This window comes from Phragmites australis, chromosome 6 (assembly GCF_958298935.1).
Source record: "Phragmites australis chromosome 6, lpPhrAust1.1, whole genome shotgun sequence".
NCBI classification, from domain to species: Eukaryota; Viridiplantae; Streptophyta; class Magnoliopsida; order Poales; family Poaceae; genus Phragmites; species Phragmites australis.
Genome location: NC_084926.1, coordinates 21,925,389 through 21,953,127, shown reverse-complemented (window position 1 = coordinate 21,953,127; position 27,739 = coordinate 21,925,389). Strand labels below are relative to the sequence as shown.

Below are 27,739 nucleotides of genomic sequence, written 5' to 3'. Positions count from 1 at the left end.
TCCAGACTGTGCCCATAGGTCCTCGACGAAGTAGAAGCAGCAGACACGAAGGCCGTAGACTGCCACTGTGAACCTATAAGTGTGAATGAATTTTTTAACAGTTGTAAACGTGAATAGAAGAAAATATATTGTGTTTAAAGGAAATAACATACTTGGTAAGAGTCCCATCCACCCTAGTGTGGAAACGAAAGTGAGGTCGGGCTATGGCACCTGGGATGGCGTGCCCTCCTACTTGGGCTAGGGGATCGGCCTAGTACATGGTGGTGGAGACCTCTTCCTAGACATCTTAGCCACCTCATCTCATCTAGGGCGGCAGGAAACATGATGTATGGCATAAACTAATTTATTCTACACTATTTTCTAAGTCTATTTCCTACCTCTAATTCCTAAACTACTTTTTCTATAGCTTAACCCTAATTTTCCCGTAAACCCTAAACCCAATTTTTTTTACACTAGTTTCTAGGCCTATTTTCTAAATTTATTCCCTAAACTAAATCTTCTACACTATAATTTCTAAACTACTCTGCTCTACACTAGTTCTACGAAACAAGAAGAAGAAGGGGAAAATTACCTTCACCCGAACTGTCTCCTCCTCTCCTCTCTTCCTCTCTCGCGCGTGCTGGAATCCTCTCTGGAAGAACTGAAGCAAGAAGAAACAAAGTGGATGTTTGCTCTCCGCAGGGAGGCGCTGTGCCTTATCTAATGCTCATGTTGGCACGTGGTTTGCCGATAGGGTTGCTATCGACAAACACATACCGACAAGGTGCTATCACAGTAATAACCATAGTAAATATGGTGGCTCACACCTATCGACATGTGAGATGCTGATATGTCACTGTCGGCATCTCGCCTAGCGATAGGGAGTCTGTCAGTAAGCGAAATGCTGACAGACTACTACTTTGCAATTTTCAAAAAATAGATATTATTTTAATATTAAAAAATCTCTAACTGATGGGTTGTGGGTCTCAATTTTGTTTTTGGCATCACTCCAAATTGTGGAGGGCCATACGTGCCCTTGGAGATCAGTGCAGTAAGGTTTTGCTTACTGGACAATTCTACCCTTTAAGGAGCTGCTCATGATAGTTACATGCACAATATTACCACCATAAGTGCATGGATCGTTTATAACCTTTCACTGAAGTATTCCAAAGTTATCGTATCTTCAAGGATCAATAAGTAAAGTTAATTAGGGTATCTAATTTATATTAACATATTAACTCTATTCATGAATGTAATTGCATGGGAGATGGTTGGACGATTCTAATGGTTGTGAGAAAGCATATGTAAATAACATATAAACAGATAGATCAACAAGCCTTAGCTAGATATTAATTAAGCTCTAACTCTATAGCTTATTAGTTGTGATTTTTAGCCAGAAAGATATTATTGCATGATTATTTAAAGCATCTTTAAATATATTATTTCATCATTATCATCTACTAAGCCCTCAAAAACTCCCATGGTTCCCTGTCATGTCATGGGGTAGTTCAATTCACTCACTTTTTAGTGAATACAACCTAAGTAAGTAGAATCACCACTAATAACTTTAAACAGCACCCAGGAGCATATAATGCGAGTACAAAACTAGGATCTACCAAAGATGTTCCAACCATATTAAGCCTAGAGGAAACTAGCGACTTAACTACTTAAGTTATACGTTAACTATCATGGTTATTTCGACTAATAGATTTAATCTCACCATGACTACATCCACTAGCTAGTCATCGAACTAGACGAAGAACAAAACACACTCATGATAATCAGGACCAAAAGAAAACAAGATTGCTAACTCAAGATAAAAGCAAACAATACTTCATTAATGTAATTGATACAAGAACCACAGTTTGCATACATCGATGGATATGGCTCTAAACCTCAATCTAACTAGAACTCAGAGGTCTAATTAGATTGCTAAGACTAGCCTTGACAACTAAAGTTAGCATGGCACGAATTTGACCAAGATTGGCTTTAGACTTAAGACCTTCGATGCCTTGGATGTTGAGGGGGTATGTTATTTCTAGTGCTAGGAGGCGGTGCTGACTGCCAGGGGGGAACCCTAGTAGTACCACGCGGCACAAGGCAAGGGTAACGTGCGGCACTAGGGTCCCTCCTTATAGAAGATATACTAAGGCTTCAAACGCATGTAATCTTTTTGAGATAGACATTGAGGGTAACTTCAAATATCCAGCGATTCTGAATTCCATATTATGCTTTTGGAATATCCCTATCGATGGATTGTGGTTGCTTTTGGGAGATTTGCTCGAGGGGAAAGCCCTTAACCCTAGATGAGCTGAGTAGGCATTCTGGAAGGAGGTACCTGATGAGGACATCACTCCCTCGGATACATACAATGATCCTCCATTGAACTTTTAAGGTCCAATCACAAGAGCTCGCGCACGATAATTAAATTTAGAGGTGAGCTCGTTCCTAAGCAACTCTTTATATAATTTTGAGAATAGATTACTACCTAATGATTATGTGTTACTTAGGAATCATGGAGAGGACAAGGAGACACATAGAGGAAGGCTTGGAGGCGTGGAGGAGCAGCTAGGACGTCCAACAACAGCAGGAGGTCCAGTCCAACTCGAGTCCGAATCAGCCTCGACCTCCAGGACCAGCGAGCAGTAAAATGGACGCCTAGGACGCATCCGGACTCCGTTTTCGACGATTCACATATGGTTGGAAAGATAATTTCATAAGGAAACCAACGGCGTTGGTTTGAGGTCCAAATTCCTTCTGAGTCAGCGGAAAACGTCGAAACAAGTCAGCGTCCAGAATCTGTCCCGGTGCTGCGTCACCGTTTTTGGTCCGTTGGGCCGTGTATCGTCGTTGAGCCCATTAGGGGGGCGTGACCAGGGGGTGTGACGACCCTTAGACCCTTATTATCAGCCGCCGCCGCTCTCGTTAGGGCAGGTTTTGCTTAGATTATTCTGTTAAGAACAGTTTCACCGTTTCGTCGGTTTGTGAGACCCCAACTCGTGAGATTAATCATTCATCTGCAATTTGGTTGCATTCTTCCTTGTTCTTGCTTGTGTTCTTCGATTCGCAGGCAAGGACTTTAGCCTTCTTGGCGAGGTCAACCGTGCAACGCCGGTTGATAACCAGAGGAGATGTGGTGCTGCGATTGCGGGGTTTCGGATCGTGTTGTTCGGAAGCCGGATCGACTTGTGTCTCGTTTCCACCAAATCGAGAGTTACCAGAACCTTTCGGAAGATCGGGAACCCTTGTTCATACTAGTACCACACACACCAGACCTAGTGGTTGCACGGAAACACCCGGATTAGGCCCCACATGGGCCTTGTCCTCGTGGATGTTTTCCTTTTTTTCCAGTGTGGTCCAGATGCACCTTGTTTCATCATCTTTTTCTGGTGATTCTACAATACATGCTCAAACGATACTATGTATGAAAACCATTAAGGTTAATGGCAATAATCAATAGTGATGATGATTATATTAATAAAATTTGATGTTAAAATAGTACAATAACTAGCTCAATAGGAGCGTCTATTTATTTGCCCCTAATATACATCTTCCGATAAGCCTTCCATTATTTGCCCCCAAATACATATAGTAAAATACATATGTGTATGCATGTAATGACATTTAGCAAATAGATATGTTTCATGGCATCCATAATAAAGTTTGGAGCACATGAGATTCCATAGCTACGTTTGTACATAGGTATATAATTTAAGTTTAATGATTGCATTCCATCAATCATATAGTCATATAACATCAAATAGGTTTGTACCTTGAACTACAACAGCACAATGACCAAGTTGTCACCAAGCTTCTCGCGTGCTCTTATTTAGGGATTCAAGTTTTATATTTCTGGGTTGACCCAAAACCTACTAAATGTAACAAAAATGCACTTTCACTTAATAGCTGGTTCATTTGTTGTACTTTGTTAAGAAGCTAAATGAACTAATGTGGTGACCCAAACAACACATAACTTGCATCCCAGAAAAGACGACGACAACCTCGCAACTCTCGCGCCTCCCCCCCGAGTTTGGACATAATCGTCCATGAGCTTAGCCACCATAGCTACACCAATGCTTAGCCTTCACGGTTGTACCCGCGTTCAGGCTCCTTGAGCTTGATCTCAGCACTCATCCTCTGGAACAGGAGAGAAAAGGGTTGCCAGGAAAAGTGTGGAATGGCAAATTTAGAGGCATATAGCCTCATGGTTGCAACAGCCTGGAAATAAGAGGGGGGAGAGACAAAGGAGAGGAGGAAGAAGATGAGGAGGCTAACTCGGCATTGCTTTGCCACAGTGGACCCTAATGTGTCCTAAAACCAGGGGGATTGGTCTCGAGGGTATTTCATCATGTTTCTAACACTCGAGGGATGTCTTGTGTATTGTGCAAATAGACTCTTGTCTTCTTCTTCTTCTTCTTCTTTTGACCTATTTCAGTGAGCTAAATCCTCATGACATCATGTGGTGGGTTGAGATTTCAAACTACAATCCCGACCATCCAAATGACATTAGTTTGTGACGTGTGTGGACCAAGTTTACGAGCTTTCTTTTCTTTTTCTTTGTTGAGGACAAAGACCAGCTAAATGACCTCTTTGGGTATGCAGCCCAATCTACAAATTGGCTAGCAAGAACCTAAGCAGACTTCCCTTCCTGGTGGTATTCTTCCAACTAGCATGTTTCGGTGTTGCTTATGCCAATTTTTTCCCCAACAAATGGCTTATGTCAATTTTCTGGGTTGACCCAAAACCTACTAAATGGAACGAAAATGTACTTTCACTTAATAGTTGGTTCATTTTTTGTACTTTGTTAAGAAGCTAAATGAACTAATGTGCAAACAACACATAACTTGCATCCCAGAAAAGACGGTGACAACCTCGCAACTCTCCCCTCTCCCCCTGAGTTTAGACATAATCGTCCATGACCTTAGCCACCACACCTAAACCAATGCTTAGCCTTCACGATTGTACCTGCGTTCAGGCTCCTCGAGCTTGATCTCAGCACTCATCCTCTGGAACGGGAGAGAAGAGGGCTACCGGGAAAAGTGTGGAATGACAGATTTAGAGGCATATGGCCTCATGGCTGCGACAGCCATGGAAATAAGATGGGGGAGAGACAAAGGAGAGGAGGAGGAAGATGAGGAGGATGACTCGGCATTGCTTTGCCACAGTGGACCCTAATGTGTCCTAAAACCAGGGTGGATTGGTCTCGAGGGTATTCCATCATGTTTCTAACACTCGAGGGATGTCTTGTGTCTTGTCCAAATAGACTCTTGTCTTCTTCTTCTTCTTTTGACCTATTTCAGTGAGCTAAATCCTCATGCCATCATGTGGTGGGCTGAGATTTTGAACTAAAATCCCAGTCATCCAAATGACCTTAGTTTGTGACGTGTGCGGACCAGGTTTATGAGCTTTCTTTTCTTTTTATTTGTTCGGGACAAAGACCGGCTAAATGACCTCTTTGGGTATGGAGCCCAATCTACAAATTGGCTAGCGAGAACCTAAGCAGACTTCCTTTCCAGGTGGTATTCTTCCAACTAGCATGTTTCGGTGTTGCTTATGCTAATTTTTCCCCCAACAAATGGCTTATGTCAATTTTCTTGCCACCAAACACTAGTTCAATATACTCATGACAGAAAAATGGCTATGTGTTGCACATCACCCCTCCCTTATTTGGCTTTCTCCCGGACACTATTGTTATCATCGTTCCCCATGTCCACTGCCCCTTACGCTCCTAGCTTATGCTATTGTCGCATCATAACCATCTCTTCCACCGACGGTAACCCCCATTGCGGCCTCTCTACCCTTACAACCTCCTTCCCTCCCATCCATACATAAGCCGCCGCCACCACTAGGTTGTCTTTCCTTCGGGCTTGTATGTCTGAGTGAGAGAAACTAACCCCATCATAAATCCTAATCCTAACCCTAAACCTCTTACCCTCGTCATCTTCATCGTGTTGCACTGCACTGCTTTACGGAGAGCTTGATTTGCCCTAATTTATAATCCTTGGCTCCTTGCTTTGTATTAAGTATCATGTCCTAAATTCATAATTGCATGATTAAGTCTAATTATGTGTCATTGGTGTCATGATTAGTTTTGAGGCAATTTATTTTGTAACGCTAGTGCAATTCGTTTAAAGTCAATCGGGGAGAGAAAGAATTTCGGGAGAGAAAATAATGGAATTTGCAGTTAAAATAGGTCCTTTTCTCTAACACATGGGTCCACTTGGCCGACCCCACCACCTCACTCCCTCATCTGCTCCCTCACTCTCCCCATTCTCTCTCTCTCACTCACTCTCATGCTCCCCACCGGCCACAAGAGCAAGGAACTCTCTCTCCCCCTCCCTCTCAAGTCCCCTCTCCCCTTCTCCCCTAAAATCTCACCTCAAGAGAAGGAATCGAGGTATGAATGTGCTACTTACACAGTAACGAGCTCATGAGCTACCCATCCATCCAATTCATTTTCATTTTCTTGAAGGATTCAAGCTGGTTTGGATGTCTTTTGGTGTTCTTGGTTGAAGCACAAGGAGCATCGGCATTCTTCCTCTTTTTGAGCTTTTCCTCCTTCAACCGACGGTCTCTAAGCTCGGCAAAGCATCTTGGGTGAGTCTCCTAGGTTCCCATGGCACAGATACACGTTTTGGTTGGATGAATCCCGAATTTGAAGCTTTGGTTGCAAAGTTCTTGAGTTCTTGAGCTTTGGAGCTAAATTGAGGATTTGTATGAGTTTTGAGTTAGGAATCATGTTGCTAGGTTGGTGAGTAAGTTCTAGACTCTATAAACTCTATCAAATATATTTTTCTTTGGTTTGAAGAAGATCGCAAATCAAATCGGCCGAGATTTCCCCTTGAAGTAGCCTCTCTAGACATCCCGGATAATCCGGATTGACCCAGATGCTCTGAGTAAACCTGAAGAAACCCCATTGAATTGTCCTCAGGAACTATAGTGATTTAGGGTGCAATTCAATTCTAGAGCCCTTTGTATAGTGTATATCTATATTTTGGTGGAATAAATTTAGCATGCGAGTTGAATCGACCAGGGAAAACACTTTAAAACTCAACTCGACTAAAACCGGGATAGTCCGGATCAACCTGAAGTGTCCGGCCTAATCCGAAGTATCCGGACTCGACCCGAATGATCCGAGTAAATAGCTAAGAGCCCCACTCAGAGCCTCGCCCGGAGTGTCCGGCCCAATCCGAAGTATCTTGACTCACCCGGAGGTTCCAGGTTATTTTAAAAATGGCTAACCAAAAGCCCTCATCCGGAGGTTCACCCGGAGGTTCTGGAACTCGGATACTCCGAGTTCAACCCGAAGTCTCTGGACTCCTATTACTTTTCTGGTGTTGTTTAGATCGCAAGTTTCATTATTCCTATGTATGTCTTACACCTTTAGCTTGTTGTTATACATATTGCAGCATACATTGTGTATTTTATTCGTGCTCATCATTGCACTCATTCTTCTTTAGTGAATAAAGGATCGGAGCGTGCCGCGCCATGGTTGAAGGCGATGCCAGTATGCCGGAGTTTTGCGAGTGTTACGCGGGTAGCATAAGGCAAACACCTGAGAAGCACGGCAATTATCTAAACATACTTCTCCCATAAATTTGGATCATATGTGTCTAATGTGATAAATATGTTTTATATACGTTATGCATACGTTCGATTCGGTGTTAGGTTTATGATGGGTAGAACATATGTTGATGCATTAATTCTTCTATCTTGAATAATTGTTGATCTGTATCCTTGTAGCCTAAGTTCAATATGATGTTGTCTAACTTAAAATGTTATTCGTGATGTTTAGCAAGTGCTTAGGTCCTCGATAGAAGTCGAGCGGTGAAATATTTCATCGTTCACAATCATAGGCTTTAATTACTTGCATAATTATCACAATAATAGGTTGATGGTGTCGGTTAGATGAGTGGGGTGGATGAGGCGAGATGTGGGTGGTGTTAGGGGTGTTTGTCCCGCGCGGATGTGGAGTTCCCCTGTATAGGTCGGGAGAGGGACCTGTACACCGTAGACCGCTTGCATCATTTAAGCACCGATCGTAGTTGCAGTTGGTTTTAGTACTTTTCGTGCTTACTACATGTCGTATATAGGAACGATAAGTCGATTACCTTTATAGCTGTGGCCGATTAGGGTATCTAGTTTGCTTTGACAGTAGTTTTGGATGACCTCCGCACCTATTGATACATGATCAAACGGTCGGGGCTTATTAGAAAAGGTTGATATGAGTACCCCTTGTATGGATCTGTGTGGTCATGCAAGCCGTACGGTTCTCAAGTCATGTAGGTAAAGGAGTACCCCTGTAGGGTGTAAAAAAATATTTCGAAATACCACGCTCTTGATCATGAGTATACTTTTGTCCATTTGCAGCAGTCGTAGAGTTACGAATGTGGTTTGGTATGGTTGAGATGGTTTATTATAGATATTACTACTATAGTTTCTTTTACATTATGTTCAGTTGATGTTTATAGGCTAGTTTGTCACCTTGATCAAGTATAGATACTCATACATGTTTATATCAAATTTGCTTTCATATATAAATTTACTTAACCATGTGGTCGTATTCTTGCTAACATCCCAATATATAATCTTTAGAGTTGGGATATTTATAAGTGCCTATTATGAATTAAGTTTTGTTAGTACCTTTATACTCAGTTGCACTACTTCACGCCCGTCGATATGAGTGGTAGAAATGAGTAGTGCATCTTAGTCTTGGAGGTCACATGTTCAGGGTGAAGCCTAATGGCATATAGTTTTATCCATCTTTTATTGTCTTTAGTTTTTTTATTTCTGCTGTGTAGTTTCTTTTGTTGGTTAGGAGTTAAACAAGTTTTAGTCTTCTTCTAGTTTTTTTTTGCTGTAAACTATATTAAATTAGTGTATATTTAAGAACTTATAATATAATATTAATTACTCGTTCTTTTTTAAGTTTTATTATAATGATCTATGTTAAAAAGACATGTGTTCCGATTTTAACACAAAACACGTATCGATACTATCGAAACTGTATTTTAATTAATTGTTAAAATTGTAATTAAAAAAATAATCAACTTAATAATTAATTAGAATACTCTTCGATTCCTCACGTTAAACTACTTTGCGATTGCTACGGCCTTTCACCTTTCCATATCTGCGATGAAGATGCTACCACCTAATTTTCCTGAGAATGGTAATCTTTCATTCAAAAATGGCATCAGCATCAACAGTATCCCAACCCATTCATCCAAGCAAGAAAGGGAAAACATCACACGAAAAAAGAAAAAGGAAAAAGAAAAAGCACCTTGTCCGAGGAAGGAGCGGGAGGAGGAGATCCTCTCTCCCGCTGCCCACGCTCCCGTCTCTTTCCCATATTCCCACCCCTCGCTCCCACATTCCCTTCCCTGTCTCTCCCTCCTCTGCTACGTCAGTCCGCCCACCCCTAGCACATGCGGCGCCTCCCCGCGGCGCGGTGGCTCGTCGCCGTGGCGGTGTGTGCTGCGGCGGCGGCTCTCGTGCTCGTGGCGCGGCCGGCGGGCGCGGCGTGGTGCATCGCGCGGAGCGGGGCGTCGGAGAAGGCGCTGCAGGCGGCGCTGGACTACGTGTGCAGCCCTGCGGGGGGCGCCGACTGCGCGCCCATCACGGGCAGCGGGCTCTGCTACCTCCCCAACACCCTCGCCGCGCACGCCTCCTACGCGTTCAACTCCGTCTTCCAGCGCTCGCGCGCCGCGCCAGGGGCCTGCGACTTCGCCGGCACTGCCACCATCACGCTCACCGACCCCAGTCAGTACACACTTCCTTCTTCATTGTTGCGAGCTTCTCGTTGCTCTGGACCTGTGCTATGTATCCATCCATCCATCCGTCTCGTTTGCTTTTGCTTTCTTTTTCTTGGGTTGGTCGTCGAGTACTGTGCCCCTTTTGCTTTGCGCTACTGCACTCTGCTGAACTAGTTGCTTTGCTTTTGGAACCTTTGGTTCGTTTCTCTGTTTGTACTATCATAACTTCGCCTTCATTTGGTTAATCCTGGTTTTCTCTTACTTATAATTTTATGCTGGTAATTAGTAATAGGAGACAAACTAATAGATGCATATGAGAATACTATCAACTTCAATCCATGGTGTGTCGGTGCTCCTGACAAATTCCACAGTTTTTTACTGTCCTCAGCATTGCTGTGAACCTAACGATGCTCAACCTGATGCTAAACATCGATTTGTTTTGTTCCATATTACCATAAGAGGTATTTGGGGTTTCACCTGATGCCTGAGGATCCATGCCCCTGAATGATCAAATATTATAAACACTGCAGGGTTTATTCCTTCAATTTCTTGTAGATAAATGGCTATTTTCATTTATATTACTAACTTTCATATACAAAAACCTTGCTTTGGTTAAGAGTTGTTTGATTAGTCCGTATGACATGGGCTTAGAAGTTATTATTCGATGCTAGCCTCCTAGGCTTTTTAATCATTCAGCCTATCGTTCAAACTACAGAGCATCATTGTGAAACAATCCGATGCTGAGATCATGAATGGGTTGGCACAATGCATAACACAACTGTGTAAGCAAATGACACTTCTGTACCAGTGGCGGTTATAGACTTTAAACTTGGGTGTACATACTATATTTTATATAGCTAATTTTTTTTACAATTATAAATATTAAACAACGGTAAGATCTAAAGTAAAAAAATATTTATAATAATAACAACATCTAAGGTAATATGAAGGAACTACAAAAATATGAAATTACAATACAACTTTATGGTTCTTCATTTTCAGATAAATTTTTCTTTGTCTTTGCAGCTTTACTACACAGAGTTTTCAAATCAATAGTCTTTCTCTTCATTTTGAGTTCTACACAAATCACAATTTGCATAGCATTCAGTACCGACTGTATGCACATTCTTAAATAAATCAATACAAATAAACTTGAATTGCTATATTCTAGTAATAACAAACTACTGTAAACTCTTCTTCTAAATTAGAGTATTCCAACTGATTTTTCAATTAGAGCTTTGAGATGTTCAAAAGATGGGAAGCAAAAGGCATCATGCAACCATATGTGCTCTCACTCTGTAGCTGTGTTTTCGACTGAAATAAAGAGAAATTATTCAGACTTTTCAGTGTGTTTTCCACTTTAACTCATACCATAATACCTCAGCATTTTACTGGACATTTGTTGCCACTAACCATAAGTTGCATTCAACCTTTGGATCATGAAGACAAAAAATTACAATCAATTCACGACTGTCAAGCATCAATTTGTTTAGGGACATTAATATTGTCCCAGATTAACACTAAGGCCTATTCTAACCATAAATTAAAAAGCGAGCACAAACTCAATTTAGTTAGCAACACGGTTCATGAACACCAATTCAAATGATGGTGAGTTCAACTAAACCAAACATTTAGTGCATCAATACATACACAAACGAAACAAATTCCCAAACTACTGCCAAGTACCAATCGGAACTGCAGAGCAAAACCCTTAACCAATTAAACGAACGCAACTTGCAAGAACCAATTAGACGAAATTAATGTTGGGGAAAATGCCTTAGCCCACGGGCATTACTATCAAGCGCTCTTCTGAAGCCCTAGAGCTTCGGACTCTCTATCAAGACTCAAGCTTCCAGACACTATGAGGCTCCTTAGGCCACTGTCTCTCAAGATGGGGAGTTGTTGGCCTCCGCAGAGAATCTCAATAAGAGGACACTCACAGCAATTGGTCTGGCATGAAGTGATTGGTAGTTGATTGCAGTACAAGTGGTGGACACCCTGACATCTTTGACAATACGGTGTCGTGCCACAATTGACAACCAGCTTAGTACCATGCCCTTCGCTGGCATTAGCTCGTGGGCCCCAGACCTACGAGGCCCCTAGAGCTCTTAGGCTCCGGAGTTACCCCGGAGCCTGTGGATCCCGGAGCCTGCCTGCCCTCGAAGCGTGGAAGGAAGGGGAGTCATCAAATCCCCATGAAGATCAACTAAAGGGAGTCCGCCGATTGTTGTTCACCTGCTACGAAGTAACCGGCATTAAATGCCGATCACTTCGGCAGCCAGTTTGACACACAGGATAGGGTCGGCGCCACATTCGGTGACCGACCAAGTCTATCGCCACTTGATGCTCTTACCCTACCATAGTAGATAACATCTTCTAGGCAGGGTTAAAAGTATTTTACCTAGACCTAGTCCATGTAACATGGTCGGTCCTAATTCCTTGTTACATAGTAACAATTTGTATGCCACGCCTCAGATAGCACTATAAATACCCGGCCATGGCTATCAGGCCAAAGAGGAGGACATCTTTTTACGATCAATACATTTGGTGTTATCCTACCTCTCGACGTCTTCTCCAAGCTTGAGTCTCCTCTCTAGAGGAGGCTCGCGTCGCACCTTGTTTGCGAAAGATGTTTCGTCTTTCGCCAACAACATGCCGTCCATGGGGAGATAACACAGAAGTACTAGAGAGGTAGGACACCACCAAAAGACCACCAAGACGCTAGCCCAAGTAGTCGTCCCATTGCCAGACCCATACACAAGCATACATGGCAGCCGCAACCAGGCACATTATGTGTACCCGCCAGCTCTGCAACTATGTGGAATGACGCCCGCCGTCCGCCGCCGACCCAACAACTTGAGTCGACATGGAGGCCCAAGCCGACGTGGAGGCCTTACAACAATGGCACGACAAGAACCTCATCACACCTCGGAAGGTTACAACCGAGGCCGCAGCCAAACAACCTGCCTCCCAATGGTTTTGGACGCTTGAGCCCAGGGGCACGCATGCTTGGGCCCAGCCCCTAGACGCCTCATGTGACGACGTCCAAAGCATCTTCGTCGAGCTAGCGTCCTCCGAATGTCTGGTTGCCTGGCAGCTCCCTCAGCCTCCCCTAGCGGAGGGGGGTTTCGGGGAGACTACAGACTCCGATGAGTGCAGACTTCGTCGGCGCTCTCACCACCAACCATCGGCTCCGATAGCACCTGAAGGGTACCAATGCATCATGCACGGGGCCGGACGTGGCCGCAATAAAAATAGCTGCTGAACCCTCATAACCTTTCAGGAGGGTTACCTCGGAAAGTAGACAGGGCGCCCGGCAAGGAAAAAGGCCGGCGACAGGCGACCTAGGGGCCATAAGCCTACAACGGGACGCCAGGTGGGTGGCAGGGCCTTGCCAAGCCCCTTCGGACCGTTAGGCTACCTCAGACTCTGCCACCAACGGTGCAGTATCCCAGCGACGAGGATTAAGTCGTACAAACAACAATGACCATCATGGAACGAGGAAGGCCTCCGATATGGGGGGTCCCGCCTGAGCCTCTGGAGCGGTTGGGGCCCCCAACTTGGCTCCAGATGCTCCAGATGCCCACGTAGCTGAGACACTTCAGCAGACAAACCAGGCCAGAGGAGCCGATCCTTCGACTGCCTTTAGGCCGCGAAGTTTTTTCGACCTTCGACCTTACTATGGAGACCCTATTTTGGCAAAGGTACGCCCGTCTATGACCACTTAGCAGTAGCTTGCCTAGCTGGTTGTTTTTTAAGTAGGGTCAGCATACATTAAAAGTAGCTAGTCTAGCTGTTGGAAGTTCCAACAACAGATGATGACTAGGTAGCAATAATATAACATACGACTTAAGTTATATCCCTATTCAACAGTAGGTAGTAAAACCTAAGTTATATCTATAGTCAAAACTTAAGTCACACATTTACTCAAATAGTGCACGGATACCTTACAGAAACCTCCCCACTTATGGCACAACCTCGGTGGTGGAAGTGCCTTACAAAAACCTCCCCACCGCTGGCACAAATCTCAGTGGTGGAGATGTCTTACAAAAAACCTCCCCACCTATGGCACAACCTCGGTGGTAGTGGAGATGCCTTACAAAAACCTCCCCACCGATGGTGCAAACCTCGGTGGTGGAGATGTCTTACAAAAAAACTTCCCCACCTATGGCACAGCCTTGGTGGCGGAGACATCATTAAAAATCTCCCCACCGATGGTTCAGCCTCGGTAGCAGAGAGATCTTTAAAAACCTCCCCACCGATGGTTCAGCCTCGGTGGCAGAGAGATCTTTAAAAACCTCCCCACCGATGGCACAACCTCGGTGGTGGAGATGCCTTAAAAAACCTCCCCACCGATGACACAAACCTTGGTGGTGATATCTTACAAAAAAAACCTCCCCACCTATGGCATAGCCTTGGTGATGGAGACATCTTAAAAAACCTCCCCACCAATAGCTCAGCCTCAGTAGCAGAGAGATCTTTAAAAACCACCTCACCAATGACACAACCTCGATGGTAGAGATGCCTTACAAAAACATCCCCACCGATGGCACAAACATCGGTGATAGAGATGTCTTACAAAAAACCTCCCCACCGATGGCACAAACCTCGGTGATCGAGGTGTCTTATGAAAAACCTCCCCACCAATGGCTTAGAGGTCTAAGCCCCCACCCGACCCACCGGGTCTCCATCTGCCTTGCCCCGGTTGGGACAAGACAGGGCGGGGCACCGGTCAGGATGGGGCAAGACAGGGCGAGGCACTGGTCGGGGCGGGGCAAGTTTTGCCCCGCCCCAAAGTATATGTTACATGCGCGTTTAGCTGGTTTATTAAGAAGTTTATTATCCTTTTATAATGAAACTTTTAGTAAACTAATGTATGTATGTAACTATTGTCATGTTATGTTAGGTCTCATGAATCTTAGATGTAGTTTTTTTTTATTGATCTGTATATTGTGTTAGCTATTATCTCTTAATTAAACTTGATCTAGAGCTTTTAACAATTTTAATCGGAGTGGGGCGGGGCAGGGCGGGTTGGGTCAAAGTCGGGGCTCCATGGGGTGGGACGGGGCAAGAAAACATTTCACCCGATCTTGGGTCAGGGTGGGGCAGGGGACATGCGGGTAGGGACGGGTGGAGGCAAAACTCGCCTCTGCCCCGCTCCATCTAGATCTCTACAACGGCTCAGCCTCGGTAGCAGAGAGATCTTTAAAAACCTCCCAAACCTCTCCACCGATGGCACAACCTTGGTGGTGAAGATGTCTTATAAAAAACCTTCCCATCCCTGGGTTAGACTCGGTGGCAAAGACATCTTGAAAAACTTCCCCATCAATGGCTTAGCCTCGATGATGAAGATATCTCAAAAAACCTCCCCAACAATGACTTAGCCTTGGTGGGCGAAAGATCTTGAAAGACCTCTCCACCAATGGCTTAGCCTCGGTGGCGAAAACATCTCAAAACACCCCCGCGAGCAGAGATGCTTTAAAACCTCAAAAAACCCTCTGGCATGTCGTAGGCGAAAGCCCTAATGCCGTAGAGGTATTGAAAACCCTCTGGCAGGTCATAGGTGAAAGTCCCGATGTCGTAGAGGTACTGAAACCCCTCTAGCAAGTCGTAGACCAAAGCCCTGATGCCGTAGAGGTACTGGAACCCTCTGGTCGGTCGTAGACCAAAGCCCCGATGCCGTAGAGGTACCGAAAACCCTTCGGTAGGTCGTAGGCCAAAGCCACGATGCCGTAGAGGTACTGAAAACCCTCCAGCAAGTCGTAGACAAAAGCCCCATGCCATAGAGGTACAAAGAAACCCTCCGATAGGTCGTAGGCGAAAGCCCCATGCCGTAGTAGTACAAAGAAACCCTCCGATAGGTCGTAGGCGAAAGCTCTGATACCGTAGAGGTACAAAGAAACCCTCTGACAGGTCGTAGGCCAAAGCTCCGACACCGTAGATGTACTGGAAACCCTCCGATAGGTCATATGCAAAAGCCCCAATGCCGTACAGGTACTAGAAACCCTTCGATAGGTCGTAGGCAAAAGCTCTGATGCCATAGAGGTACTGAAAATCCTTTGACTAGTCGTAGGTGGATGCCCTGATGCCGTAGAGGTACTAAAAACCCTCCGGCAGGTTATAGGCGAAAGCCCCGATACCGTAGAGGTACTATAAACCCTCCGGCAGATCGTAGGCAAAAGCCCTGATACCGTAGAGGTACTGAAAACCCTCCAACAGGTCGTAGACGTAAGCCCCGATGTCGTACAGGTACAAAGAAACCCTCTGATGCCTCGCAACGGCTAAGGGATAAGGGGATCGCGGACAGTCTCTCTCGGCCTAGCCATCGGCTTCACCTCTAGCGACTGTCGCTGGGCTTCAGATGGCCCTGCCTCTAAAACCTCACCACAGCTAAGGGCCGAGGGGGTCACAGACTGCCTCCCTCGGCCTAGCTATTGGCTTCACCTTCGGCAATTGTCGCTGAGCTTCGGATGGCCCTGCCTCCGGAGCCTTACCATAGCTAAGGGCCAAAGGGGTCGCGGACTACCCCCCTCGGTCTAGCCATCGGCTTCACTTCCAGTGACTGTCGCTGGGCTCCGGATGGCCCTGTCTCCGAAACCTCGCCATGACTAAGGGCAGAGGGGATCGCGGATTACCTCCCTCGGCCTAGCCGTCGGCTTCACCTGCGGTGACCGTTGCTGGGCTCCGAATGACCCCCTTCCTCGGCCTAGCCATCGACTTCACCTCCGACGACCGTCGTTGGGTTCCGAATGGTCACAGGCCTCCAGGGTCTCGCCACTGGGCTCCGGATAGATTGCTTTGAGTCGAAAATCTGGAACAAATTTGGAGAGGAGTTAGTATCAACATCGGATAGAAGAATGTTCGTATCATGCTGAAGCCTAGCAGCGGCCAGAGCTAAGGGTGTCGCGAACTACCTCCCTCGGCCTTAATAGTCTTCTCCTCCATTCACCGCCACTAGGCTCCAAAACTACATCACCCCCATCAAATAAGTCGTCTCATGGCCCCACTATCGGCGACACCTCCTCCGCCATGGATGCCGAGGTCACTATCCCCCGAAAAAGGCGTCGAGGTCCAAACCCTTTGCATGTCGATGATACCTACCATGGTTGTGTTGAGGCCGAAACCTATGTAAGACTTTGTTGCTCCAATCGCCTATAAAACACAGCGCACTCTCCGACCGCCAACAACCGCTGCGTGTGATGGGGCCGGGGAAGGTAAGGCACTGGAGCTTAGGTGCACATACAAAAAGAAACAACACTAAGCGAACCTAAGAACTTAGTTATATTAATAAATTTCATAGCCAAAAAGTTGCTTACATGTCTTCTCGAATTCCTGGTATCTGGACTATTCAGGACCAAAAGCATTGACAAAGGATGGGGAAGGAAACTATAAGCCCTAATAGCAGCGCATGAGGTAGCGTATGCGCTTCATCTGCAGCCTACCACTGTGGAAACTGATGCAGTAGTCAGCCCCCGCGCTATCAGAGGACGAGGGCGAAGAGGTCTTCACGGCCTTCTCTCCCTCCTCCTTAGCCTTCTTCTTTGCCTGGCCTGCCTCCTTCTTCGCTTCCGTCTTCTCTTCCTCATCGATCTCCTTCTCTAAAAGATCCCAGTCAACCTCCTCTTCATCGTCAGAGATATCGATAATCTCGACTAAAGCGACCAATTGGACTGGAGATCGAGACGGAGTGGCGAGGGGGAGGGGGCTCTCTCTGCAAGGATGGAAGCACAATGATGGCCAGCTCTAACCTTGCAAATATCCCCACGGGACCGCTCGCCCCTGGAGGCACCACGGTAGGCGAAACCGGTGCCGACACCAGAGGTGACCCTGTCCCAGTTAAGCCAGTCAAAATCATTGACATCTCTGACGATGAGGAGGAGGATGCCATGATCAAGCCGAAGAAGAGTCGCTCCCTTACACAACAATGAAGGATCAACTGGGTAGACCCCAGCTTTTATAGCTAAGCCAATTGTTTGCGCACACATCGGGAAGGAAATGGAGCCGCGGGTACCATCTCGCAACCTTCCCAATTATTATCCTAAGAGGTCGTGGCCACATCCCAATCAAAATCGCGCACAAGCGGCAACTCCCTGTGGCAGCACCCTAGTTTTTTTGCATACGCATCCCCTCGTATTTATTATTTGAATCCCTTTTGGCGGATGCAAAGGCAACCAATACAAGACCCCAAGATAACTGACACATTACCCTGTCAGACGCACAGACATTATTACGCATCATTAAGCGCTTGTGCCAAAAAAACAGGAAGAATGTCTTGCCTCTACATACAATCTCCATTATGACGGCTTGAATGGCGAAAAGGTTCGTCATCAGAGAAGCTGAAGAGCTTGCTTTGACCGCCGTAGGGCTTCAAACGACTTTCGGCCCCAACGCCTCTACGCCTCCGGCCTCAGCATGGGCTCTGGAGCGCATTATCTCCGTTCAGACCTCGACGTCCTTCGGCTCCAACGCTTCTGCGCCTCCGGCCTCAGCACGGGCTCCAGAGCGCATTACCTCTGTTCAAACCTTAGCGTCCTTCGGTTCCAACGCTCTTACACCTCCGACCTCAGCATAGGCTCCGGTGCACATAGATCCCAGCAAACCCTTATGGCCCTTGGCTTAGACATCGGCTCAACCTCAAGCGACCACCGTCGAGCTTCAGACTGCATCACCCCCATCGAGCTATAGATAAAACCAAGTCGATATCTCCTACTCTCGTCATTGTGTTCCGGATCACACAACTTCCTCCGGATCACAGCGTCTCCATCAAATGTCATCACCATCGCTTGCGGTCATCATAGGGAGGCCCTTCAATGGCAATAGGCTGTTTATGATATCTTGACCATGAGGCTGGGCTGGAGCTAGTTCCTTCTACATATGTCCACCCCTCCGAACCTCGGACTAGCAGATGAGGGGTATTGTTGGGGAAAATGCTCAGCCCACAGGCATTACTAGGGAGTCACTATTAGGCGCTCTTCCGAAACCCTAGGGCTTCAGACTCTCTGCCAAGACTCAAGCTTCCAGAGACCATGAGGCTCCTTAGGCCACTGCTTCTCAGGACGGGGGAAGCAATTGGCCTCTACAGAGAATTTCAACAAGAGGAGAAAACTCACTGCAATTGGTCTAACACGAAGTGACCGGTAGTTGATTGCAGTACAAGTGGTGGATACCTTGACATCTGTGACAGTATGGCGTCGTGCCACAATTGACAACTAGCTCAGTACCACGCCCTTCGCTGGCGTTAGCCCATGGGATCCAGACCTACGAGGTCCAGAGCTCTTAGGCTCCAGAGTTACCCGGTGTCTATAGACACTGGAGCCTGCCTATCCTCGAAGTGTGGGAGGAAGGGGAGTCATCAAGTCCCCATGAAGATCAGCCAAAGGGAGTCTGTCGATCGTCGTTCGCCTGCTACAAAGCAACCGGTATTAAATGCCGGTCACCTTAGCAGCCAGTCTGACACACCGGATAGGGTCGGCGCCGCATTCGGCGACCAACCAAGTCTACCGGCAGTTGATGTCCTTACTCTACTGTAGATAGTATCTTCTGGGCAGGGTTAAAAGTATTTTACCTAGGTTTGGGCTATATAACCCGACCAGTGCTAAGTCTTTGTTACATAGTAACAACTTGTATGTCACGGCTCAGATAGCACTATACCCAGACATGGCTATCAGGCTAAAGAGGAGGATATCTTTTTACGTTCAATACATTTGGTGTTATCCTGCCTCTCGATGTCTTCTCTAAGCTAGAGCCTCCTCTCTAGAGGAGGCTCTCGCCGCACCTTGTTTGCGGAAGACGTTCAAGATGACTCACCGCCGAGGCCCTCGCGCCTGACGCATCGCCAAGCCCCGCCTCGGCCTCGCACGCACCGGCAGGCGCGTCGGATATGCTGCCGCGCTCCATCTTGAGTCTTGCCTCCTTCCTGCAGTAGGCAGACGAGTGGTGGAGCTTGGAGAGTGGAGTTGGGCATCGTGGACTTTACTGTTAGATGGGCCGCTGGGGCCGACTGTTGGAGCTTGGACCGACTGCGAGGAGACATGGGTCGACTATATATAAAATTATTCGTCCAAAATTTTGGGTGTACATAAGTACACCCATGACCCTTAATAGGCCCACCCCTATGTGGTACACACTTAGAATGATACAATTGTATCTTGGGTCATATGCTTTTTTTCTCAGTTTGGCATTCATAGTTATGTGCAAGGATCGTTAGGTCTGGTTGATCTGGTGAGAGTAGAGAAATCAGATAAGGAATCACTTGCTAGAGAATTTGAAGAGATCTTTTCACAGGACAGTCATCCCAATGAATGTAAATTCGTTGTGTGCAAACCTAAAAACAACATGCAAAAGGGGATATGACCATAGATGAGTCAGGACATCATGATCCGACATAAGAATGAGTTTGCACAATATATATCTTCATAGAAAGAGTTCATTAAGCATGAAGTGCCATGTACCGTTGTTAGATATTGTCAGTGTACTTGCAATTGACAGTGTAAAAAAATAAGATGGAGTTCTGATGGACTGAACAGCAGTTTTCAAGTGTTTGTACATGTACTTGGTTGTTAGAGTACATGTGTTTGTACAACAAGACTATTAGATATACAAATCCTAACATGTTCTATTGTATCTCTAATAGTAAGTCATCTTGTAATTAATATATATATATATATATATATATACTTTCTGAGATATATATACTACTTTTTGATATGTATATACTTCTTTCTGAACACCTATTAAAAGGGCAGTATGTACACTTGGGACTACAGAAAAGGCTTCAAACAATTGTGCAAGGTATACATATATATACATGTATATATATATGGTGTCCAAGACTCTAGCAGTACAGTCCATCAAACAATTGTGCAATATGATTCTATGCCTTCACATGCCCATTCTTCTAATATTGGCATATCTTGACTTGCTTATTTTTTTCTCTTCTGTACCTTGTACGATTAAAGTTTATACTGATATTTTGAATATGGGTTGTATGAAGTTCACCATTATGTGCATGCCTGCATCTAGTAGAACCCTTTTTGTCTTTTTTCTTTTCTTTTCTTTTCTTTTGAACACTGCTTTCTGGAATTACTTCTTCAGAAATTGAAGTATGTAGGGTATCTACTTATTTATATTTATTCTTTTCTTTTTTTACATTTCAGGTTATGGATCATGCACCTACCCTTCATCGCCGAGGTACATGCATTATATTTTACGTACCTCCATTTGATGAAGTGAAGAAATGATGCAAGCAATGTGGAAGTTCTAATTACAACTTCATTGATTTATTCCATGACTTTTTCTATCTTGTATAAATCCAATATTTCCAAATAACATTGACCTTTAGCAGATAAATTAGAAAATGATAAGTACTTGCACCACTGATTTGCAAAAGGTACCTTCTAAGCTTTCGGAATATTCATATTTTTAACCAACCAATTCTTCAACTTGTACCATAGTTGGAAGTGTTCACTTAATTTTAAGGACTAGGTTCATTGTCTAGAATAACACTACATCTAGTAATGAATAAAACTCCAGCATGTGCATTTCGCTAGGAAGAAATGAAATAAGTTGTTGGAGGAATAAATTATGTCTTCAATATGTACCAAATTATATATTTCATCTCACTACGTAACTTGCAATAAATAGTGGCAACACTATTGCGCATCTTTACAGGAAACCTTTTTTATTCGAACTTCAAACATATTGCAATACATATGGATATAGAATTTAGTAGGATACTAAGCACTCTGATTTGTCAGGATTTTTGTTCAACCAGAGTTCATTGTCCTGTGCGTCTTGTCTTGTGTATGATCACGAGAAAAATATGATTTGCTGGATGTGAATAAGAGGTCTTTTGTGGAAAAGAGGATAAGAAAGAAGAAAATTGAGACTACAGGATATGCGTCAGGTTTTCATTGTTAGGCCAACTCCAGCAAAATCAGTATCCAGTGCTACAATACTCCGCAACACTGCTCGCAGGAACTGACAGTGGGACCAGAGGCAGAAAAACGCGTCTGGTACTGTAGCAGTACTGTAGTATACACTGTTCAAAGAGGCTGACAGACGGGTCTAGAGAGAGAAAAAGAGGAGTAGAAGATAGGAAATAGGGTAGCTGTTAAAGATGAAAAAATAAGGGATGCTGTAATAGTATTTTTGAGATGAAAATTTAAGGTAGCTGCTCGCAGGAACTGACAGTGGGACCGGAGGCAGAAAAACGCGTCGGGTACTGTAGCAGTACTGTTGCATACACTGTTCACAGAGGCTGATAGACGGGCCCAGAGAGAGAAAGAGGGGCAGAAGATAGGAAATAGGGTAGCTGTTGAAGATGAAAAAATAAAGTATGCTATAATAGTGTTTTTAAGGATGAAAATTTAAGATAACTGCTAGAGATGATCTTATATTTATGTCAATTGAGTCCATGAGTCAGACATTAGTCTAACAGCTAATTCGGTAGCATGGATGCACAAATGGGAAAGTACTGCTGTTTATTCTCGTAGTAGTTTGGAACCTTTTAATCAGGATTTGATTAACAAGTGAATACAACTTACTTAGCTCCATGTTTCATTTTTCTTAAAACGAGATCCCATTTAAATACTTCGCGTAGCTTTTACAGTTTATTCTGCTTTTATATACCAGAAATTGTACCCTCACTGCTGAAACAGAATCATATTGATCATGGTGATTCTTGTTTGCAGCACTGCCGGGCAGTCAGGATCAGCAGGTTCAACATCCACCACGCCGAGCACTCCCACATCTCTATCGCCACCGGGCACCGATAGCACAGGCAGCTCTGGAGGCCTGAGCCCACCTGACTTCGGCCCCGAGTCCGATGCCGAAGCTCCGGCTGCCGCATCTTTCCCATCTCTTGCTCTGTTCTGTTTCATGCACTTGTTGTTGCAGTGGTGGTGATACATGGACGATCTAGTTAGTAGGCTATAGATCTATAGAGCATTGTTGCATAGTTGCACTTGCATCATAATGAAAGAAACCACCACAGTTTTGTTTCAGGGAATTGGTTGGTTGGTGGTAGCGAGGTTTGTAACCTGCCGTTCAAGTGAAAGGCTAGAGTGCCGGTCAGTTGGATTTAGTTCATTCTGCTTACTTTTTTCTTGGGGTTCCGATTCTGTTTTTTCTTTCTTCTTTAGGTTATATCAATCCATTGATGGAATGGTTTTCTGTTCTCAAGCTCATAGGATTACGAAAGGGACACGAGTTGTGTTAATTGGGTGGCTCTTGGTCTCTATTTCTTTGGAACGATATGAACTTTTCGAAACTACGGAACAAGAGGTAATGTACCCTGCATACTGTTCCGAATGAAATTCGTATGGATTTTGCGGGATAAGAACAGTTCAGTTTCGACGAGGACGGGAGAAAATTTCTGCGTTTTAAAATAGTCCTTTGTAGATTCTTTGTGCTAAACAAGCATGTATCAGAAGGAAATTGTGTAATTGTCTACCCAGCCATCTGACCTGCTGTTTGTTCCTGAGTAATACTGTACACCCTCAAAAACGAAAACAAAAAACAGGAGATTAAAAAATTTGGACAACCGAAATGGGCCTGCCATATCCATTAGAGCCCAACAAGGCCCAGAAAGCCCGTCGCGGTTCAGCCTAGGGTTTTGTCTCCACAGCGCTCCGACCCCTGCTCCCCCTATCTTATATATATATAAGCCTCCCCCGCCTCCTCTTCCCTTTGCGCACCGCCTCCACCCCGCCGCCGACGCAGCAACCGCCACCGTCGCCATGGGTAAGCCCCCTCTATTGGTCCCTCGTTGGACTTTTCCTTGTAGACTTCTCTTCTTGTGGATCTGACGCCGCTCTGGTTGTGTGCCGGCGAATGGCAGCCCGGATCAAGGTGCACGAGCTCCGGGGGAAGAACAAGGCGGAGCTGCAGGCGCAGCTCAAGGAGCTCAAGGCCGAGCTCTCCCTCCTCCGCGTCGCCAAGGTCACCGGCGGAGCCCCCAACAAGCTTTCCAAGATGTACTTGCCATCTCCTCTCTCTCCCTGTCTCTGATTGCGAATCGAGTCGAAATTGAATGCGTGTGGATTTCGTGGTTTGCAGCAAGGTGGTGCGCACGTCGATCGCGCGCGTGCTCACGGTGATCTCGCAGAAGCAGAAGTCGGCGCTGCGCGAGGCGTACAAGAAGAAGAATCTTCTCCCCCTCGACCTCCGCCCCAAGAAGACCCGCGCCATCCGCCGCCGCCTCACCAAGCACCAGGTATTACAGTGGTGCCTATAACAATACTCCTACGATGTTATCTATCACCACCACCACCACTACCACTCCCAAAGTGCTGACGTGCATTTGTTCTCCAGTAGTGTTAGATGTTGATATGGCGTCTTACTTCCTTGCTTGGATGTTCTGTTAGAACTTGCATATTGATATAATATTTAAGATAGCAAATATGACCAGTGAAATGGGGTGGAACAGGAGGGTAAGTTACTTTAGTGAATGTTATTTCTGGTAGTCCATGGCATCTGTTGCCTGTTTGAGTTAGGAATCTGATTTTCTAGGAGGTTGTTCTGATTGTCTATGTTATGTTGCTGATGTGCGATTAGATTGGCTTGTTTCAATAGGTGATACAAGTTGTGCCTTTCGGATCTTATGCTGAACTGCGGGAGCTGGTTGCTGTGGTTGTGATTGTAGTCTTCAGTGTGCAATTACAAATATTGAATTAAGTTTATTGACCAAAGTTGTTATCTTGAATAATCTTAGTGCTCTTTGATGTATAAAATGAAGTCATAGCTCATAGTGTTCTTTAGCGAGTCCAGGTTTGGGTGTGGTTGAAGATTGTTTCCCCTTCAATCGTTTCCAATGTAGTATTAAATCTTACTTGCTAGTATGTGTCAATGATTATGTTTCAGAGTTTACACTGCCAATGAAATTGTATGTGTAAGTGTTTTGCCCTTCAAGTACTATGGCATAGTTGGGGCCCAATATTTTTTTCAAGTCGATGTTTTTACTGCACGAGCTTTGAGCAAAGTGATAATTGAAACAATATCCTATTAACACCTTACACTGAAAATGCCAATGGAGTGATGGTATCATGGTCCTCTTCTCCCTCAGTCGCTATTTTGCTTGCACATACACCAAATATGTATATTGTTCTTTAACTTCAGCTGAATTTGTTTGCCATATTCCTGGTTACTATTTTGTTAGTCTTTATATCAAAGACTGGCCTGACCTTTTGCCGTTCGTATCCTGCAGCTTTCTCTGAAGACAGAGAGGGAAAAGAAGCGTGAGAAGTACTTCCCCATGAGGAAGTATGCTATCAAGGCCTAGGTCAGAACTGTGAGATGCAATGCCTAGCATACCACCAGCTGTTTCTTTGCCTAGGAAGTATCCTAAGTTCTGATTTGTATGGACATTCCTTGTTGGTCAAAAGTACGGTGTATTTGCTCTGTTACCTCAAATGCCTAGATTGGTTCAAGTGGCAGTTCGTATTGGCACTGGAATCTTACATGCTTCGGTGTGAACTTCTCTAGTTTACAATTTTATCCCAGATTTTAAACGCTGACTTCGCCTGTGACTGTTGACGCAATCGCACATCTGTTGTCCTGCTTTTGTTTCGGCTTTCGAGGCATTTACCTGTTGCTTTCTTCCATGGCGCCGGCATGCTTACATGTATGTTCTCAAAGAGACATCGTATTCAGTACGATTTATTATCTAAAACAATACATCTACAAAGAACTTAAATAGAAGATGAGAATGATATTTTTATTAACTTCGATGAGCTACCCCACAACATATGGATCATTTCTGTTACCTCTTGCTCCAACAAATTCATGGTGTAATGCACCCAAAAAAGAAACAATTTCTTGGTGCATGGTATAGTCTATAGACACCAGGGAATTTTTCTCCAACGGCGATGTTGTGTCACATTGACTAGGGCGGACTATTTTTGTTTTACAAGAACGTACCAATCAGATAACTAAGTGCAAGAGAAAATTGCTACCAAATTGAGACTTAAGGTGTTACATGTATGCCACAAATTCAATGGCCACAAAAGTTGATAAATTGGCATCAAGATCCACAGCATGCAATGTGTGACTGACGACGTGCATACGCTGTGGGACCCATCGATCAGAAATAAATAAGCCTCTTCGTCTTCCTCAAAACAGCGGGCAGCAATTTCTCTCTCTCTCCCGTGCATAAGGCGCAGCCGTTAAATCCGCCGCCTACAATGGCGGATCTCGCCGTCGGCTATGTGAAATCGAATTCCCGTTCTTCCCTCATCCTAGACGTCCTGGTTTCTCATTCGATTAAAGCTTCCCGTGGTGGATTTTGTCACATCTTGTATTCAAGAGAACAAATCAGATATATTCTACATATATATTAGGATTAAGTTCCTATACATACAGTGACATCATCAGTGATAACATAATTGTGTCATTAATTAACGATAATATTTCTTACAAAAGAACTCGTAGGTCTAAAAGAAAACACTAAGAAAGCTTCCAGTGGCAGCAGGATTTCCATCCATCTACAAAAGTTGTCCGGAGGAGCGCCAGTCTATGACATGGTCTTCAGAACGACGTCTTCCTTTGCCTAGAACTCGGCACCATCGTCCGGAAGGTTTTCGAAAACTTCACCTTCTGAGTAGCATCCAGAAGCTGGAAGAAGGCAAGCATAAGTATATAGAGTACTCAGCAAGTGAGGAAAAAACATGATATGTAGACTTTATGACAAGGAAAAGCTCGACTTGGAGTGACTGCATCTATACCAAAATAAACTAGGACTCAAAAGACATAGCAACTTATTTACTAGGTTATGACTCCAATATTAAAAGAAACAACTCATCGGATTCCATCCGACTACCAGATTCACTAGATATCCCATATCCGACTACCGACTCATCAGGGGTCCCATCACCTGACTACCCAAACCAATCATTTAAGATCCCCACTAATTATGAAGAAGTCCAAGCTCGCTCTTAACCGTGAGCACGGCTGATCGATCAGTTTTATTACTCTGCAGAGTTTGCACACTTTACCCACGAATCATGATTCCCGTTTTGCTTTACACTTCCAGGGTGTAGAGCCGGGGTCTCATTACAAGGTCATTACAAAGCGTCTCCAAATCTATATACACCCACTAAGGTTTCACCGCTAACAGGGATTCCATCCACTGCATAGGCCCCCTCCTGTGCAACTTAATCGTCCACTGGTGTGTACAGAACATGAAGGACAACTAATTATTTGGCCAGACCGTACCCATATAAGTCTCGTGGTTGTACTGTTATGCCGGGTAACAGGCTTCACAAACCGATCATTAGGATCCCACACAGGAACAAACACAACCCTGTTGTGCAGCTCCACCTCAAACTAGCTATCCAGTTGGGATCCTTATACCATGTTACTACAAGTTTACCGTACCCAATTTCTTGTTACATAAACATTAGTGCAGGTTAATTTTTACCCCTACCATGACAACACTAGCACAACTACCCTTTATTTCCCATGACCCTTCAATGGCTACAAGGAATGTCACACAATTTCTAATACCCTAACCATGGGATTCCATATTAAACAAGCATGCATCTAGGAAAATAAAAGCTACATTGTCCTACAATGGTGTCAAAGTGGTCAAGAAAACTTGCCTTCGAATGCAGGTTGATCAAAATCCTCTAATGCCTAGTCCTGCAAGCTTACACACTGCTCGTCTCCTAAAGCAATCGCGCACACCAGAAAATAAACAAACACAACAGCTAAGTATAGTACACAAAAAAAAGGCAAATCACTATAAAAATGTTACTAATGGACAATACACGCTGCTACGATCGTGTGAGCATAAAAATCGCCTAAATCGGAGCTCATATGAAAAAGTTGTGATGGTTTTAATCTACAGGGTTTTTTCTGAAAAATTACAGGGACTAAATTGCAAAAATAGAAAGTTCCAGGGACCTATATGTAAAATTCAAGGACCTATTTGTAATTTTACAAAAGTTCAGGGGGGCTAAAAGTAAAGTACAGAACTAACAGGGGCATATTTATGAAAACAGAAAAGTTTG

The 27,739-nt window shown here is 44.7% G+C and overlaps 2 protein-coding genes across 2 annotated transcripts; both read left to right on the top strand.

Annotated features, from left to right (window-relative positions):
• The first annotated feature begins 9,260 nt into the window (after positions 1-9,260).
• Positions 9,261-22,842, top strand: LOC133920545 (PLASMODESMATA CALLOSE-BINDING PROTEIN 3-like). Its single transcript, XM_062365156.1, has 3 exons — positions 9,261-9,738; positions 20,888-20,921; positions 22,424-22,842. Exons 1-3 carry the CDS (start codon positions 9,405-9,407, stop codon positions 22,635-22,637), a joined length of 582 nt encoding a protein of 193 aa, XP_062221140.1. The 5' UTR covers positions 9,261-9,404; the 3' UTR covers positions 22,638-22,842.
• Positions 22,843-23,332: 490 nt separating this feature from the next.
• Positions 23,333-25,205, top strand: LOC133922114 (large ribosomal subunit protein uL29y). Its single transcript, XM_062367291.1, has 4 exons — positions 23,333-23,474; positions 23,572-23,707; positions 23,790-23,946; positions 24,937-25,205. The coding sequence occupies exons 1-4, from the start codon at positions 23,471-23,473 to the stop codon at positions 25,009-25,011; spliced, it is 372 nt and encodes a 123-aa protein (XP_062223275.1). The 5' UTR covers positions 23,333-23,470; the 3' UTR covers positions 25,012-25,205.
• The last annotated feature ends 2,534 nt before the right edge of the window (positions 25,206-27,739 follow it).